General features: G+C 38.4%; 1 protein-coding gene across 3 annotated transcripts in view; it reads left to right on the top strand.

Annotated features, from left to right (window-relative positions):
- The first annotated feature begins 4,663 nt into the window (after positions 1 to 4,663).
- The window catches only part of ubr5 (ubiquitin protein ligase E3 component n-recognin 5), a 69,669-nt gene continuing 60,952 nt past the window's right edge, over positions 4,664 to 13,380 (top strand). For all 3 annotated transcript variants that reach the window (XM_086037592.1, XM_086037593.1, XM_086037591.1), the window contains exon 1: positions 4,664 to 4,914. In XM_086037592.1, the coding sequence (XP_085893718.1) occupies positions 4,853 to 4,914 (62 nt within the window). In that variant the 5' untranslated portion in view covers positions 4,664 to 4,852. The remainder of the gene's footprint in view (positions 4,915 to 13,380) is intronic.

Here is a 13,380-nt window from a genome sequence, read left to right as displayed (position 1 = left end):
AATTATGATTCAGTAACTGGCTTGGTCCATAACATGTTGGAATATTATGCAAAAATCATTGTTGTCCAAAGTAAAAGCAGATGTTTGCAAAAGTTTTATTTTGTTAAACACAAACATAATCAGGCAGCTTTCATGGAGGGTGACAGAAATCTGAGAATTTTAACTTTTGAGAAGCTGAAATTCCATGGATTTTTACAATTTAAGATTAAACAATTTCTTTAGACAAGTCATCAATTCTCAAAAATGATTATTGATTAATTTGATAATTGATTCAGTGTTGATTAATCAATTAATCTTCGCACCTCTAAACATATGTAAATATTCGTGTGAATACATATGACATTAGAAAAAGACAATCTCAACCTTTCCGTTATTCATTCATCATTTTCATCATCATTTTCAACATGTTCTTTTTTCTTTTTGACCTGTGCCAAGAATATCATCATAATAATTGTTTGTATAAAATTATGAACCCCAAATCTTTTCAAAATGTAATAATAGTCTGACATGAATATCTGGATGATCAATCTTTAATCAATGTTGTGCAATGTGGCAGTTCAACAAGGTGAAAGCACTAAACTCCTTGGATTGATGCTGGAATACTTCTTGGGTAATAATAATTCTTGGTTCCACCACAATAATCATATTATTTTAAAAATGGGAAGAGCAATTGATATTTGGAGGAAATGTGCTTCTTTTGTTGCCCATCGCCTCTTACGTCAGATAGTTCAGAGTTTAGTGTTATGTCACCTTGACTATTGCCTCATGGTGTGGTCATGTGCGGCCAGTGGTGACCTCAGGAATCTCCAGGTGGTCCAGAATAGGGCAGCACGGTTGGTCCTAGGCTGTTCACTAAGGTCTAATGTGATAAGGCCGTATGCATGCCTGCCTCCCCCAACTTACTGTTGAAAAGAGACTGATGTCTAATACACTTGTGCTGTTCAAGTCGGTCATGAGCACGAAAACCACAGAGTTTATCAAAAAAAAGATTGTTTTTAGGAATACTGTGCATAATTACGACACTAGAGGTTCTAGTAATGGACAGCTTGTATTACCGATTCCATGGAGCAACTCTCTTAAGAGAGTTTTCATTTATTGGTCAATGACTCTGTGGAATAACCTGCTTCATAACCTCTGCTGCATATACAATAAATTAACTTTCAAAAATAATCTTAAAGTCTACTTAACACCGTAAAGTTTTGTTGTTGTTTTTTATTCTTTTTGCATTCTGTATTATTTAATATTTTTCTTTTCTAAAGTGTAATTTTATTTACTGCATCCAACTTATCATTGTGTGTTGTGTGTAATCATTGTGTGTAATCATATTTGTTTTTGCAACTGTACAATTTTGTATGTTTCTTATATGTGGAAGAACAGCTGGGTGCACTCTAAAAACAGTTGGGTCAAAAATAACAATTTTGGGGTTAAATTTGACCCACCTACTGAGTTAAAAAAGGACCGACCCAGACTTGGTTCAATTTGAACCCAAAAATTGGGTTATTCAGTTTTGACACAACTTTTAGGGTTAAATGAACACAAGAAATCGGGTCAAAACAATGCAAATAACTGGGTTATTCCACTATTTTATTTACTTCTTTATTCATTTTATTTACAATGCTATGGTTACTGCCCCAAAAATCTATAACAAGTGAAAGTTAAAAAACTGTTTTTTTACCTAAATTCAGGCACAGCACTCTTGATGTTGACATAATTTCTGCAACAATAACAGTAGGGGATGATGGGCAAAAAAAAGGACTCAATTAAGCAAGGGCAGATGTGGATTTTAGTATGGCCCACTAATCGGCCATCAAACATATAACATGGACACAAGGTAGCCAAATTTCATATGGGCCTATGTAGTGATATCTGGATATTAACATGGCAGGGATGTCATTGTTTGTTGTGCGGTCCTCAGTCATAAAGTAGAATGCATAGGTGTCCAGAATTTTGTTCAGCACATTCATGGTGGAAGTGAGAACAAATCTAAATCAAAAATAATGTTTAAAATTGTGTTAAATTCATATATTTTGTGTTATGGGGCTTTTTAGATATGATTTGAATGAATAAGACACCAACGGCAGTCTGCAATGTGGTGTCAGTGACAATCACTCCGATGGACTGTCAGCCAGGAAATGCAAATCAGTGCATGAGATAGATACATTTGTAAAATGGTATACAATTTATTTCATTTCTTTAAACCAAGCATTGCTTCCTTGCGGTCATCACCAGACAACTGTCTCACACTTTCACACGGCCTGTGATGAGTTGTGGGTCCATCTTGAAAAGTGTGTTGAGATATATTGACCTCTTGAGGAGAGTTGCGCTCAACAGTTTTCAATATCCAAGCAAGGTAACCAGAACCACTCTGCTAATCATAGAAATGTTCCTGTGGATTACAGTAAACACATAAAGTTAATATGGAACATTATTTGGAGAACGCACAGTTCTTGTGAAGTGTCACATCCTACAATGGCGGCAGACTAACGCTTTTTTTTTTTTTAACAATTCCTGCACTCGTCCTGTCCAACACACACGCTCAGTTACAAGCAACTCATTTTCAAAAGATTACAATGTGTGAAGTACTTCCCAAAACAGTGTGATAAATGAAGAAATCCAAATGTCAAAAGTGTCGTTGACTTGACCACGATGCTGCGTGTGTCGACATGAACAGTATATCGGTGGCAGTCATAATTAATTAAAGTGTACATCTGGCACCTGTGTATGGGCCTGTAAGGTTGATTTTCGACCCAACATAAAACATTACTGGCATATAACCCAATATATAATTTATTTGAACGAACAATTGGGTTGATTTATAAGAAATAAAACCGAATTTTCACCCAACACAAACAATCCAAAAACTGGGTTAATGGAATAACCCAACTGTTTTTAGAGTATATGGCATTCAGTTAATGGGGATCCTTGATAAAATAAAACCAATTCTTTATTAATATTTTTATTACGCTCACTTTTTTTGTTTGTAATCCAACGCCCACATAATACATCCAATTTATACAGTTTCAATTTCAACATACAGTATTCCAAAAATTCCTGCCTCCAGGGTATTATTTTTCTCATTCCACATACTCATAGTTTTTGCACAATTGAATATTTTACATAGAAAATGTCCCTATTCATTTCCAATGGGACAGACATTTCACTTTCAATTTCAGCATCTTACACCCTTCAATACAACTGAGCATTACTTCACATACAAAGTTATGTTGGCTTTAACTCACTTGGTAGTCGCTTGTCCATTAACCATGGAGTCAGTGGTTATGTCCATGAACCAAGATCTAAATCATGGGTGTCACACTCATTTTTTGTCACACTGGGGCCACATTGTAGTTATGATGTACCTCGGAGGGCCGTTATTACTGCGAACCCTTATAAATGTATGATCACCTTATATGATCACATATGCACAACAAATTGATGGCTAGCTATTTTTGAAATTAGAAGCCGTTAAGTAATTGTTTGTTCAATTATTTTTCTATTTATTTAATGGTGGAGGATTGGGACCAATTAACACACTGCAATATCTTATATTTCGGTGTTGTTAAAAGTGAAAACTATTAGCAAGAAACATGAAGTTGATACACATGATTTGCCTTCGTGGGCCACATAAAATGAGGTTGCGGGCCGGATCTGGACCCCGGGCCTTGACTTTGACACCCGTGATCTAAATGTCCATGGCTTTTACCATTGTCATTAAATATAATTCAGTATCCATTCCATATAATTTCATTTCAAACAACGCCTTTTAATGATCCATTCCATTCCACCATTGGCATTCAATGTGATGGTAACACATTGTCTCTAAGTTAAGTTAAGTTAAGGTTTGATGCACAGTTTTGATGCTTTGATGTCTGTGGTCTCCTCAGTTTGATCCCCCCAAAACTTTGACTGGTATGTACTTTGCCATTTTTCATCCGATTTGGACAGTTTCAACTACAACCTATTCCAAAGCTTCACATCTTCTGGGGTGGCATTTTTCCCTCACCCCTAAATTTCTTAGTTATAGCATTAATCAACATTTTAAAACCATTAAGTCCCCATTCAAGCGCACTTGAGAACATATTCACCATTTGGCAAGACATTCTTAAGTTCGATTTGACATCATTCCACACTTTTCAAAAGGGCTATCTGTGATAGCTCACTCGGTAGGCTGTGGTCAAGAGGTTGAAGGTTCAAATCCAGGCTTTGACTTATTCCAGTCCCATTTCAGGTCATATCATGATTATTCTAGATTTAGTTGTTATTGTTTCACATAATAACTAAACTAAAATCAATGTGATTTTAGAAAACTTCACATCATTCCACATACATGCATTCCAAATTTTGCATTCATCATTTTCAGCATTCACACGCAATTTCTACAGAAATTGCACGTCTAGTAGTGTTAAGTGATCTGCATTCTGGACCAGAACAGTGTGTACCGTGTACCCTTTCTCTCACCAAAACAGCCAACTAAGGACAAGCTTTACGGAAAATGGATGTGTAGAATGGGTTCTAAAGTAAAGACGTGAAGACACTTAGATTTATTTTTGGAAGTGAAGTAGTGAAGGGCTTTGAGTGCTGAAACCAATCCCGTTGACAGTACGGTTAAGTGTAACACGTTTCCTGTTTTGTGCTCGCGCTCCAACCAGCAGAGCGCGTGCATGTACTCTAATCAACACACACAAGAAGCTTGCTAGAGTTAAGATGGCGGCATGTGGGTGAGGAGGCTGGGCTCTAAACTCGAGTTTTCTCACCATTAAACGATTCCTATGAATCCGAAAATATACAATAGTCGAAAGAAGAACAACTTCCACATCTTTCGCACGCCTGGGTGTGATTTAGGATTGCCCCCATGACATCTATACACTTCGTAGTTCACCCGTTGCCCGGGACTGAGGATCAGCTCAATGACAGGTATTTGGTCGTGGGCCGTGGAAAATAATTGTCTACCGTCTTTTTTCCAGCGGTGTGTGTTAGATAGTGTTGGTGGTACAGTTTGTGAACGACGCTGACGCTGTCACTGTCATGTGCGTCGGTTATTTCTTAAACAAGTAAAATGCCCCATGGCCGTAGCGGTGGGACTAGGCCTGGTATCTTGAACAATCCTCTTTAGCTTTTTTGCTATCTGCACAGGCGGTCAGTCCGCCACCAGCTGCTAACCCGTTTACCTTACGTTAGCTATCACGGGAAGGGCTAATGCTAGCTGCCTGCATCTCTGGGAGGATTGGCTCACAGTCAAAGTTGAGAGATGGACAATGCGGGTTGGGGGATGGGGTAAAAAGAGGGAAATAAAGCTCGCAAAACACGTCGCTATCCATAATACACCAGCCTTTGCTCGACATTACACTTCATCCATTTTGACGCGTTACGAGATATGTATTGTGCGTGTCTTGTCGATAATCCACATCAATGAAGAAGCTAACGTAAGGCTAGTCAGATCAAGGCTAATGCTAATAAGGTTTCACGCTTTTGTCAACGCGAGACATTTGGATTTCAGGGGCTTTCCTGACGTATGGGGGTGGGGGGTGGGGGGGACCATTAGCCTATATCCTCTGTGCCCAGATTATTATTATTTTTGTCTGCGATTGACCTTTCTTTTAAACATTCTCAAGCGCATATTGTATGTTAGCCACGGGATTCCACCGCAGTCGTCCAAGACTTAATAGAATCTTTTGTATTATGTTTGTTGGATACTAGATTTGATTAATTTGAACAAGTGACACTATTTTGTTTTCTGTGCTGGTTAGACTACCAACTGGCTAATTTATTGACAGTAAATTAAACTGCACAAGATAATCGAGGAAATGGCATGCTCATGCTTGCATCATAGTACTTGAATAAAAAAAGGTTTTCGGCTTGCAGTAAATGAAATTTTAGTTGACGATAAATTGATTAGTATAATCCAATGAGGTATTGATTATCTTTTCTACTCTGGAGGAAAAGGTCACAAACATCAACACAGTTTTCAGACCAGGGGTACTAAAAAACTTCAAAGGGGGACTTTTTCGGTGTGCCAGTAAGTTTAAAATAGATAATAGATGAACGACACCAAACATGACCCACCTAGTATTACAGCTAGGATTCGCACCCAAAATCTCTCTCGCTATTTGAGTTGACATCATCCAGTGATGTTCAAATCAATTCATATCTTGCACTTTTCTTTAAAAACATCATAGCCCTACTTATGAAAAATCTAATTTTATCAAAATGGTTAAATAGGTGTACTTCAGTAGTGCTTTATTCAAACCATATGGTAGGGCTGGGTGATTATGGGAAAAATAATAATCATGATTATTTTTTATTTAGATTGAAATTATGATTATTAGAACCATTATTCATTTATTTCAAAACGACAGCACAATTCTACCACATAAGTGTGGTGTACACATAAATACATACTATACTGATACTATACTGTAAAGTAGGGGTGTAATGGTACGCTAAATCACGGTTCGGTTCCGTTTCTTGGAAACTTCGGTTCGGTATATTTTCGGTACAAAAAAAACAGATTAAAAAAAAAAATGTTTATTTTGAAAAGATGACAAGTAAATGGTACATGTTTTTTTTTTTTAGAAAAATAAAAGCCAATCATTCGGGTGACATTCTAAGAACCATTCAGGTGACATTAATTTAGTCTACACCAGAATAAAAAATACACTAACAATAAAGATCTCTTACTTTTGTAAATTATTAAGACACTGAAATCTTTAACCACTCAGCAGCAACAGCCTATGACACATCTAAGTTTTCAAGTTAGACAAGTTGTTATTACAGTACATATACACTTTTTGCGATGAAAAAAAATACATACAATAACAGTTGCAATTATTGCTAACTGTATAAAAACTCTTTACAATGAAATACAGTAACTTTAAAGTCTTAATGAAATTATTTAAACTTTTTAGGCATTGCAATCTTTGAATGTTCAACAATATATTGTGACGAATTTGGTTATCTGTGTTGTGGTTGGATTTGTGTTTTGCTGAGTTGTGATGTTTCCGAGGTTCATGAATGCATCGTACGGCTAGCGAGCGAAGCAGCGGAGAATGAAGAACAGAGCTATTGTACTTTGTTTTTGGCTAAAAATACTGCTTGCTTCCTCGTCTAAGAAACATTCAAAGTCGGATGATGTCGTTTTAAGTGCTATTATGTTAGACGTGCTAGCTACAGCATAGCCGCCGAACAGGAAAGCCAGAATGTTCCCAAACAGGAGACTGCAGTGTACGGGGGACCTTCGAGCTCTGGCTCTTTTCTGGCTCACTCTTTTGTGCCGCTACCCTCCTCTCCCGCATGCAGTCAATAGCGCCCTGTGTAAGCTTGCGCTAATAAGTGGACCGAAGCGAACATGCCATACCGAAACGTATTAATACACCCACGTGTACCGTTACACCCCTACTGTGAAGGCACAAATTCACGTGCAGATTACAATAATCTAAACAAATCAGTATTTTTGCCACTTATTACCAGAGATGGGCACTAGAGGTACACGATATTGGACAAAAATGGCATTGCGATTTTTTGGGGGGGCTTTGCGATATATTGTGATATACACTGTGATATTGAAAATAGAAGAATTTTCACCAGATGACTTGAATAACTCTGTTTGGAAGAATTTGGTTAACACACCATGACACCATTGCATTCATATATCATTTAATCCAGGCTAAGGGGGTCATCTGCGAATGGTAATTGCTTTATGTAAAAGGGATCCGCGAGGTCATTTTTTTAAAACCCTCTTTAGTAGGGGTGGGAATCTGTGGGTACCTCACAATTCGATCTGATTCAGAGGCCCACGATTCGATCCGATTCCTTCGATTCGATTCCGATTCATTGCTACAATATTTTACATTTTATAGTTAATCTAAAACACTGGTACCTTTTTTTTTTTTTTTTTAAACAATTGCATAACTCAAGGAAGAGTAAGGATTTATTGTTCACTCTTTGACTTTTATTAAAGTAGCAAGGCAACATTGTTTACGTGTCAACACAAATTTCAAAAAGTACCAATGGCAGCATTTGTTGTAACAAATGTCTGTAACTTCTCCTATAACAAAAAAATTATCAAAACATATTTAAACTTAATCTGATTTAGCGTAACGTGTATTTTAATACTTTAAGTGCAATATGCATCGTCTGATTGACATTGCTTTGTAACTAGGCAATGAACACTGCTTTTATGTAATCTAATGTAGCACCTGGTGTAGTATATATTCTTTTAAATGATATTGCAATTTGCCCTGCGATTGGCTGGCAACCAGTTCAGGGTGTACCCCGCCTTCTGCCCGAAAACAGCACCCCCGCGACCCTCGTGAGGATAAAGCGGTTTAGATAATGGATGATATTTCAATTGGTGACCTTTATTTCACATGTAGTTTATGTTGGACGTGATATTGTGCATTACAGCAGAGGGCAGTGTTGAACATTGTGTGGAAAATGACTGTTGGCGAAGTGAACCAGAGAGCAAGAATGTCCCTGGGCGCACAAAAACAAAAGAGGATGAGACTGAAGAAAGAAAAAGGCGCGCAGTGCTGTATCGATATGGCTGGTAGAAGTACTGTACTGTGTATTTCCTCTGTTAAGAGCAATAAAAGTTCGAGCTCGTTCCACAGCTTACTATGAGTGGTGTAATTAACACTGACATTAAGCCCTGAGAAATTGCCATCAAACAGAACAGCTTTATTATTCGAAATATAAAGCATCATATTTTGTAACAAATAACAGACTTTAAACTGTTAATCTTGCAGAAGGAGTGCATATTCTAGGTTTTTGTGTAAGGAAAGAAGTAATCTATATGCTCTGCTGGAATTTTATATACAGCGTCACTGTGCAACGGGGCTGCGAAAGCCCCTTCCTTCCACAACCGATTTGTGCGCAAATCTGATGCAATGTACTCTGCAATGGATTTGGTAATTTTTCTTACTCTTTCGGAGTTTGGTTTGAGAGGTGCGAGAGCACCTGAAAGAGTAAGTCGGCTGTTATCATCTCCGACGGGTCGCAGCACTCAACTCTGGGTGGTCATCTTTGTTGGGTTCCCGAAATATTTTTTATCAACGTCTCACACTTAATAAAGAAACGAAATGTCTCCAAACCGATGCTTTTAACGAGGATTGCGCCGCTCTGTGAGGTTATGTTTGTCCCGCCATCTTGTCACGTAAGCCTGAGCACAGATGTCTGATGTACAAACGCACCTCATCGCTTGCACATCTTTTCTTTTTTTTTAATTTTATACTTTAAACAGCAATTATTAATAACTCTGAATCGATGCAGAATCGTTTTAATAAAACAAACGATACATTGAAAAAATGATGATCGTTCCCACCCCTACTCTTTAGTGATGGTGTTGAATGGCACCATGTCTTTCACCAGGTGAAAAGTTATTGCATTTATCCTTTTTTGACGGTCCGTCTTCAGTCCGCGACCTTGGTACCCTTCTGTTCTCGTACCTCCATCATTATTCATCCAAAATAATCGTTCTCCGACACCGTCCGCCTTCGTCATTTTAAGTGCTTCCGTCCTTGCATTATGTCGGACTGCCATTGTTCATGTGGGCACATGATGATGCCAGTGAGCATTTTGCCCCATCAACACTCAGTTTTCATCAACATTTTCAGCCCATAATAACTTTGATTATCCAACTCCTTCACTATGAACTAAGCCTTTGCATACGGTACTATTTTTGGATATTTTCTGAAAATTCATAAATCTGGAAAGTAGGTAAATTGTTGTTTGAACTGCCTATTCATAATTCTGGTAGTAAAAACAGACCCCCATAATTAAGTTGATCAATTGAAACATTAAAATGTAATCTAACACCAAGTTTTATTGGCATTAGAGGGGATTAGCCCTTTTCCAGCTATTGCATAATGGCATTTTTACAATAATTGACAGCGTTCCCTGTATCTGATCAAACTCTTGACAAAGTCTAGCAAAATACCAAACAAAAGAAAACTCCATCTATGCGCACAGTTAGACTGTGCTTTGTGCTAGACTTGCACTTCCGGGCAAAAATAGGGCCCCACGTAGGCGTTTCACGATAATTTCTATATCAATTTATCGCTCAATGACTCAATAGTTTTTTCTGTATCGATAAATGGTCATTTGCATGTGTGTTTGTTTATATACGTCATCAACATTCACTTGCGCGGCTTCGTTGCCTCCTCTGTCAGTCAGTCAGCCTGCTCGCAGCTGTGTGCATTAATAGAAAATGTCTTCGAAAAAATGTTCAAGAGAAAAAGAAATCATAAAGCAAATCCGACCGCGGCATTGTGCATGTTGTAGGCATCGTGCAACTGCTTTCAAACACGAAGAAGCCGCTAAACCAACGAAAAACAAGCATCCAAACCAAAAAATAAACCAGCGACACATGCATGCGACATACTTATACAACGTTGCGTAACATGGTTCAAATAAATGACCAGTCGACTCGGAACAACACTTGCACTAAAATATTATGCATACTAACCTGATTAAAGACCTCCAGATGGTGACGTGGTCTATAAGAAAAGGAGGAGGATACGACTGCTTATTTGCATTCGATGCTACCCAAAAGGAGTATTGTTGATACATTTATATTAGCCTCCATTCAATGTTCATAAATGTAAGTGTAGTGAACTAATACTGTCTTGCAGTGCAGTTATCAGCGTTGACCAACCGCCTTAGGCCTTTGTTTATCTTTTTAGCGGACTCATTATTGCCATAGTCCATTCATATTTTACTTGCCTTATTTGGACATGGCTAACACTGGCGCTAGCATGTCAAAGGCAGAGAACTTCTTTACTTGTACACCACGTCACCATCCGGAGGTGTTTAAATCGGGTTTAGTAGGGCTGGGCGATATGACTGAAAAGTATATATCATGATATGTGTTTCATATTGGTCGGTATCGATGTATATTGATTTTCTTTTTTTTAACAATTGACAATAATGACCGGAAAAAATACATTTAGGTTATTTTATTTTAACATACTACTTAATCTTTAATAAAAGGTCAACATAACTATGAAAACATGAAATAAACTGGTCAATATAAAGATTAAGTGACCTTCATTTCAAACATATGCTTAGTTGGGCTGGGTGATATGTCTGAAAAACTGTCACAATCTTAGTGTTTCACATCAGTCAATATTGATAATTACTGTTTTTATTTTAAACCTCTTTAAAAAAAAACCCAGTTAAAACAGCTAAAGGGGAAGTCAACCCAAACACATTTTTTCCCAGAATATGTTCAGGCCTACTAGTTGAAACAAGGCATTCTGATTAATATTGCGTTTGCCGATTATGAGAAATCCACCCGTTTTTAGCTATCTCAGGTGGCGGCCATTTTGTCACTTCTGTCGACTGAATATGACATCACAGTTGCTCAGGGCTCATATAACAACCAATCATGGCTTAGCTTCAGAAACCAGGTGACCTGTGATTGGTCGTTACCTGAGCCCCAAGCATTTGTGATGTCATTTCCAGTCGACAGAAGAGACAAAATGGTCGCCCCCTGAGATGGCTAAAAGCGGGTGCATTTTGCTGCTTAACTCCACAAAAGCAGTATTAATCAGAATACCGTGTTCAACTAGTGGGCCTGCATAAAACGTATTCTTGAAAAAAAAATGTATGTTTGGGTTGATTTCCGCTTTAATAGAAAAATTGTCAATTTTTCCCCTCATAAGCATCTATAAAAAAAATAAAAGGAGGAAAGAGAGAAAAGAAGTCTGATCCACATAGCATTCTATGCCATAAAGTTTGATGTTTGAAGAAAAAAATAACCTAAAGCCTCAGTTGTGATTCTAATAACAGCATGACCCATATACCAATCAATTTGTTTACCCTATGTCAATTTGTATCTTCTGCACATCTTCAAAAAATAACAATGCCCCCCCTCCTTTTTTTCCTAAATAAAAGTCCATTTCGTCTTTTTGAACAAAGATCTACAAAAAATAAAAATTCTCATTGAAGTATTTACAGAAGGTCTCAGCTATTATACCATCAACAGCTTAACCCATATATCAATCAGCCTGTCTTCTGTGAGCATTCAAATCTTCTGAACAAAAATCTATAAACACTATAAACCGTTATTTTTTCTTTCCCTTCAAATTGTTTTTCTCTTTTCACTTCCGTTCCTTCACCTTCCTTCTTTCTTCTTCTTTAAACAAAAATGGGAAAATGGGTTAATTGGTGATTCACTTTGAATCACCAATTAACCCATTTTCCCATTTCGCTGCTCGAAATACCATCTCTTTTGCTTATAATTAAGAAATCTCATAACAACTGCTCTCGGTGGGGCATCAGAGTCTCTCTTTGGTCCGACGCGATGTGCCCTTTCCAAAATCAGAGGGGAGCACAATGAATTTAGGTCAAGCGTGTCAGGCAGCCAACTTTCGAGGAATCCGCACATATCTGAGCCCTCACAACTTTCGGGGAAGACCCACCGGTCTAAGGTTATTCGAGCGCAATCTCATTTCCAAATCAATCAGCTTCTCTTCATGTGGTTTGTTTCTTTTCTGTAGGTTCGCAACCCCAGCGTTCACGCCAACCTGTTCGTTCTCCATGGTGGACAGCCACACTTCCGCTTCAGTTAGCTGCTCTGTACATTCAGCCACCTCCTTTCTTGTTTAGTCTATGGCCGTCAATACGCCGTCAAATCTCCCCGTGACTTCCTTCTTTAAGTTACGTATCTCTTAGTACAAGTACAGTATTTCATCGTTAGCTAAACGCAGTTGTTGGTCTTTAATTCCGAATGTCATAGGGGCGCCTTCCCCATTACTTTCATTAGCTTCCACGCTAGCCACAGGTGTGGCCTTGACACCAGTAGAAGCATGGATAGCAGCATTAGCTTCCTTGCCAGCGGGCTGCTCCACGCCTTGTTGTCCAAAGTCTGTTAATTTAGACTGCGTTGTTTTCAATTTGTCATTAGTTGCTTTTCCACCACCAGGCATTTCTGTGTCAATTCCCACCGTTCCGGGGCATTCTGACCCAAATTTAAGGATCAATAAGGATTGTTGCAGAGAGCAGGTTCGAATGTGACTTTCCAGCTCTCAGCCATAACCAGAGGTCTGGATGCTTCTTCTTAGTTGGTTTAAGGGCTTCTTGTTTGTTGGTTTAATTGCTCCTTCTTCATGTTTGGAGGTGAGTGCTTTGCCTGAAGACCGAGATAGACCAAAACGACGTTGGCCAACAGTGACAGACACTTACCTCCTGTGGCGTCCGGGTGGCTGTCGGCACGTCACACTGGGAAAAATACACTGCAACAATAGACAGCGACGCTGACCATGAAAGTACCTTCTGCGCACGCATAAGATGTAATACCTTTCCATACCATCGGCGGCGGTAGTCACTATTTCTCATTGTTGGAAAAATCCAAACGGAAAGCTGTTAGCCGGGGGCGGATTA

Source organism: Filicampus tigris, chromosome 8 (genome assembly GCF_054856515.1).
Source record: "Filicampus tigris isolate MCC_2025a chromosome 8, RoL_Ftig_1.0, whole genome shotgun sequence".
NCBI lineage: Eukaryota > Metazoa > Chordata > Actinopteri > Syngnathiformes > Syngnathidae > Filicampus > Filicampus tigris.
This window is presented reverse-complemented; position numbering and strand designations above follow the sequence as displayed.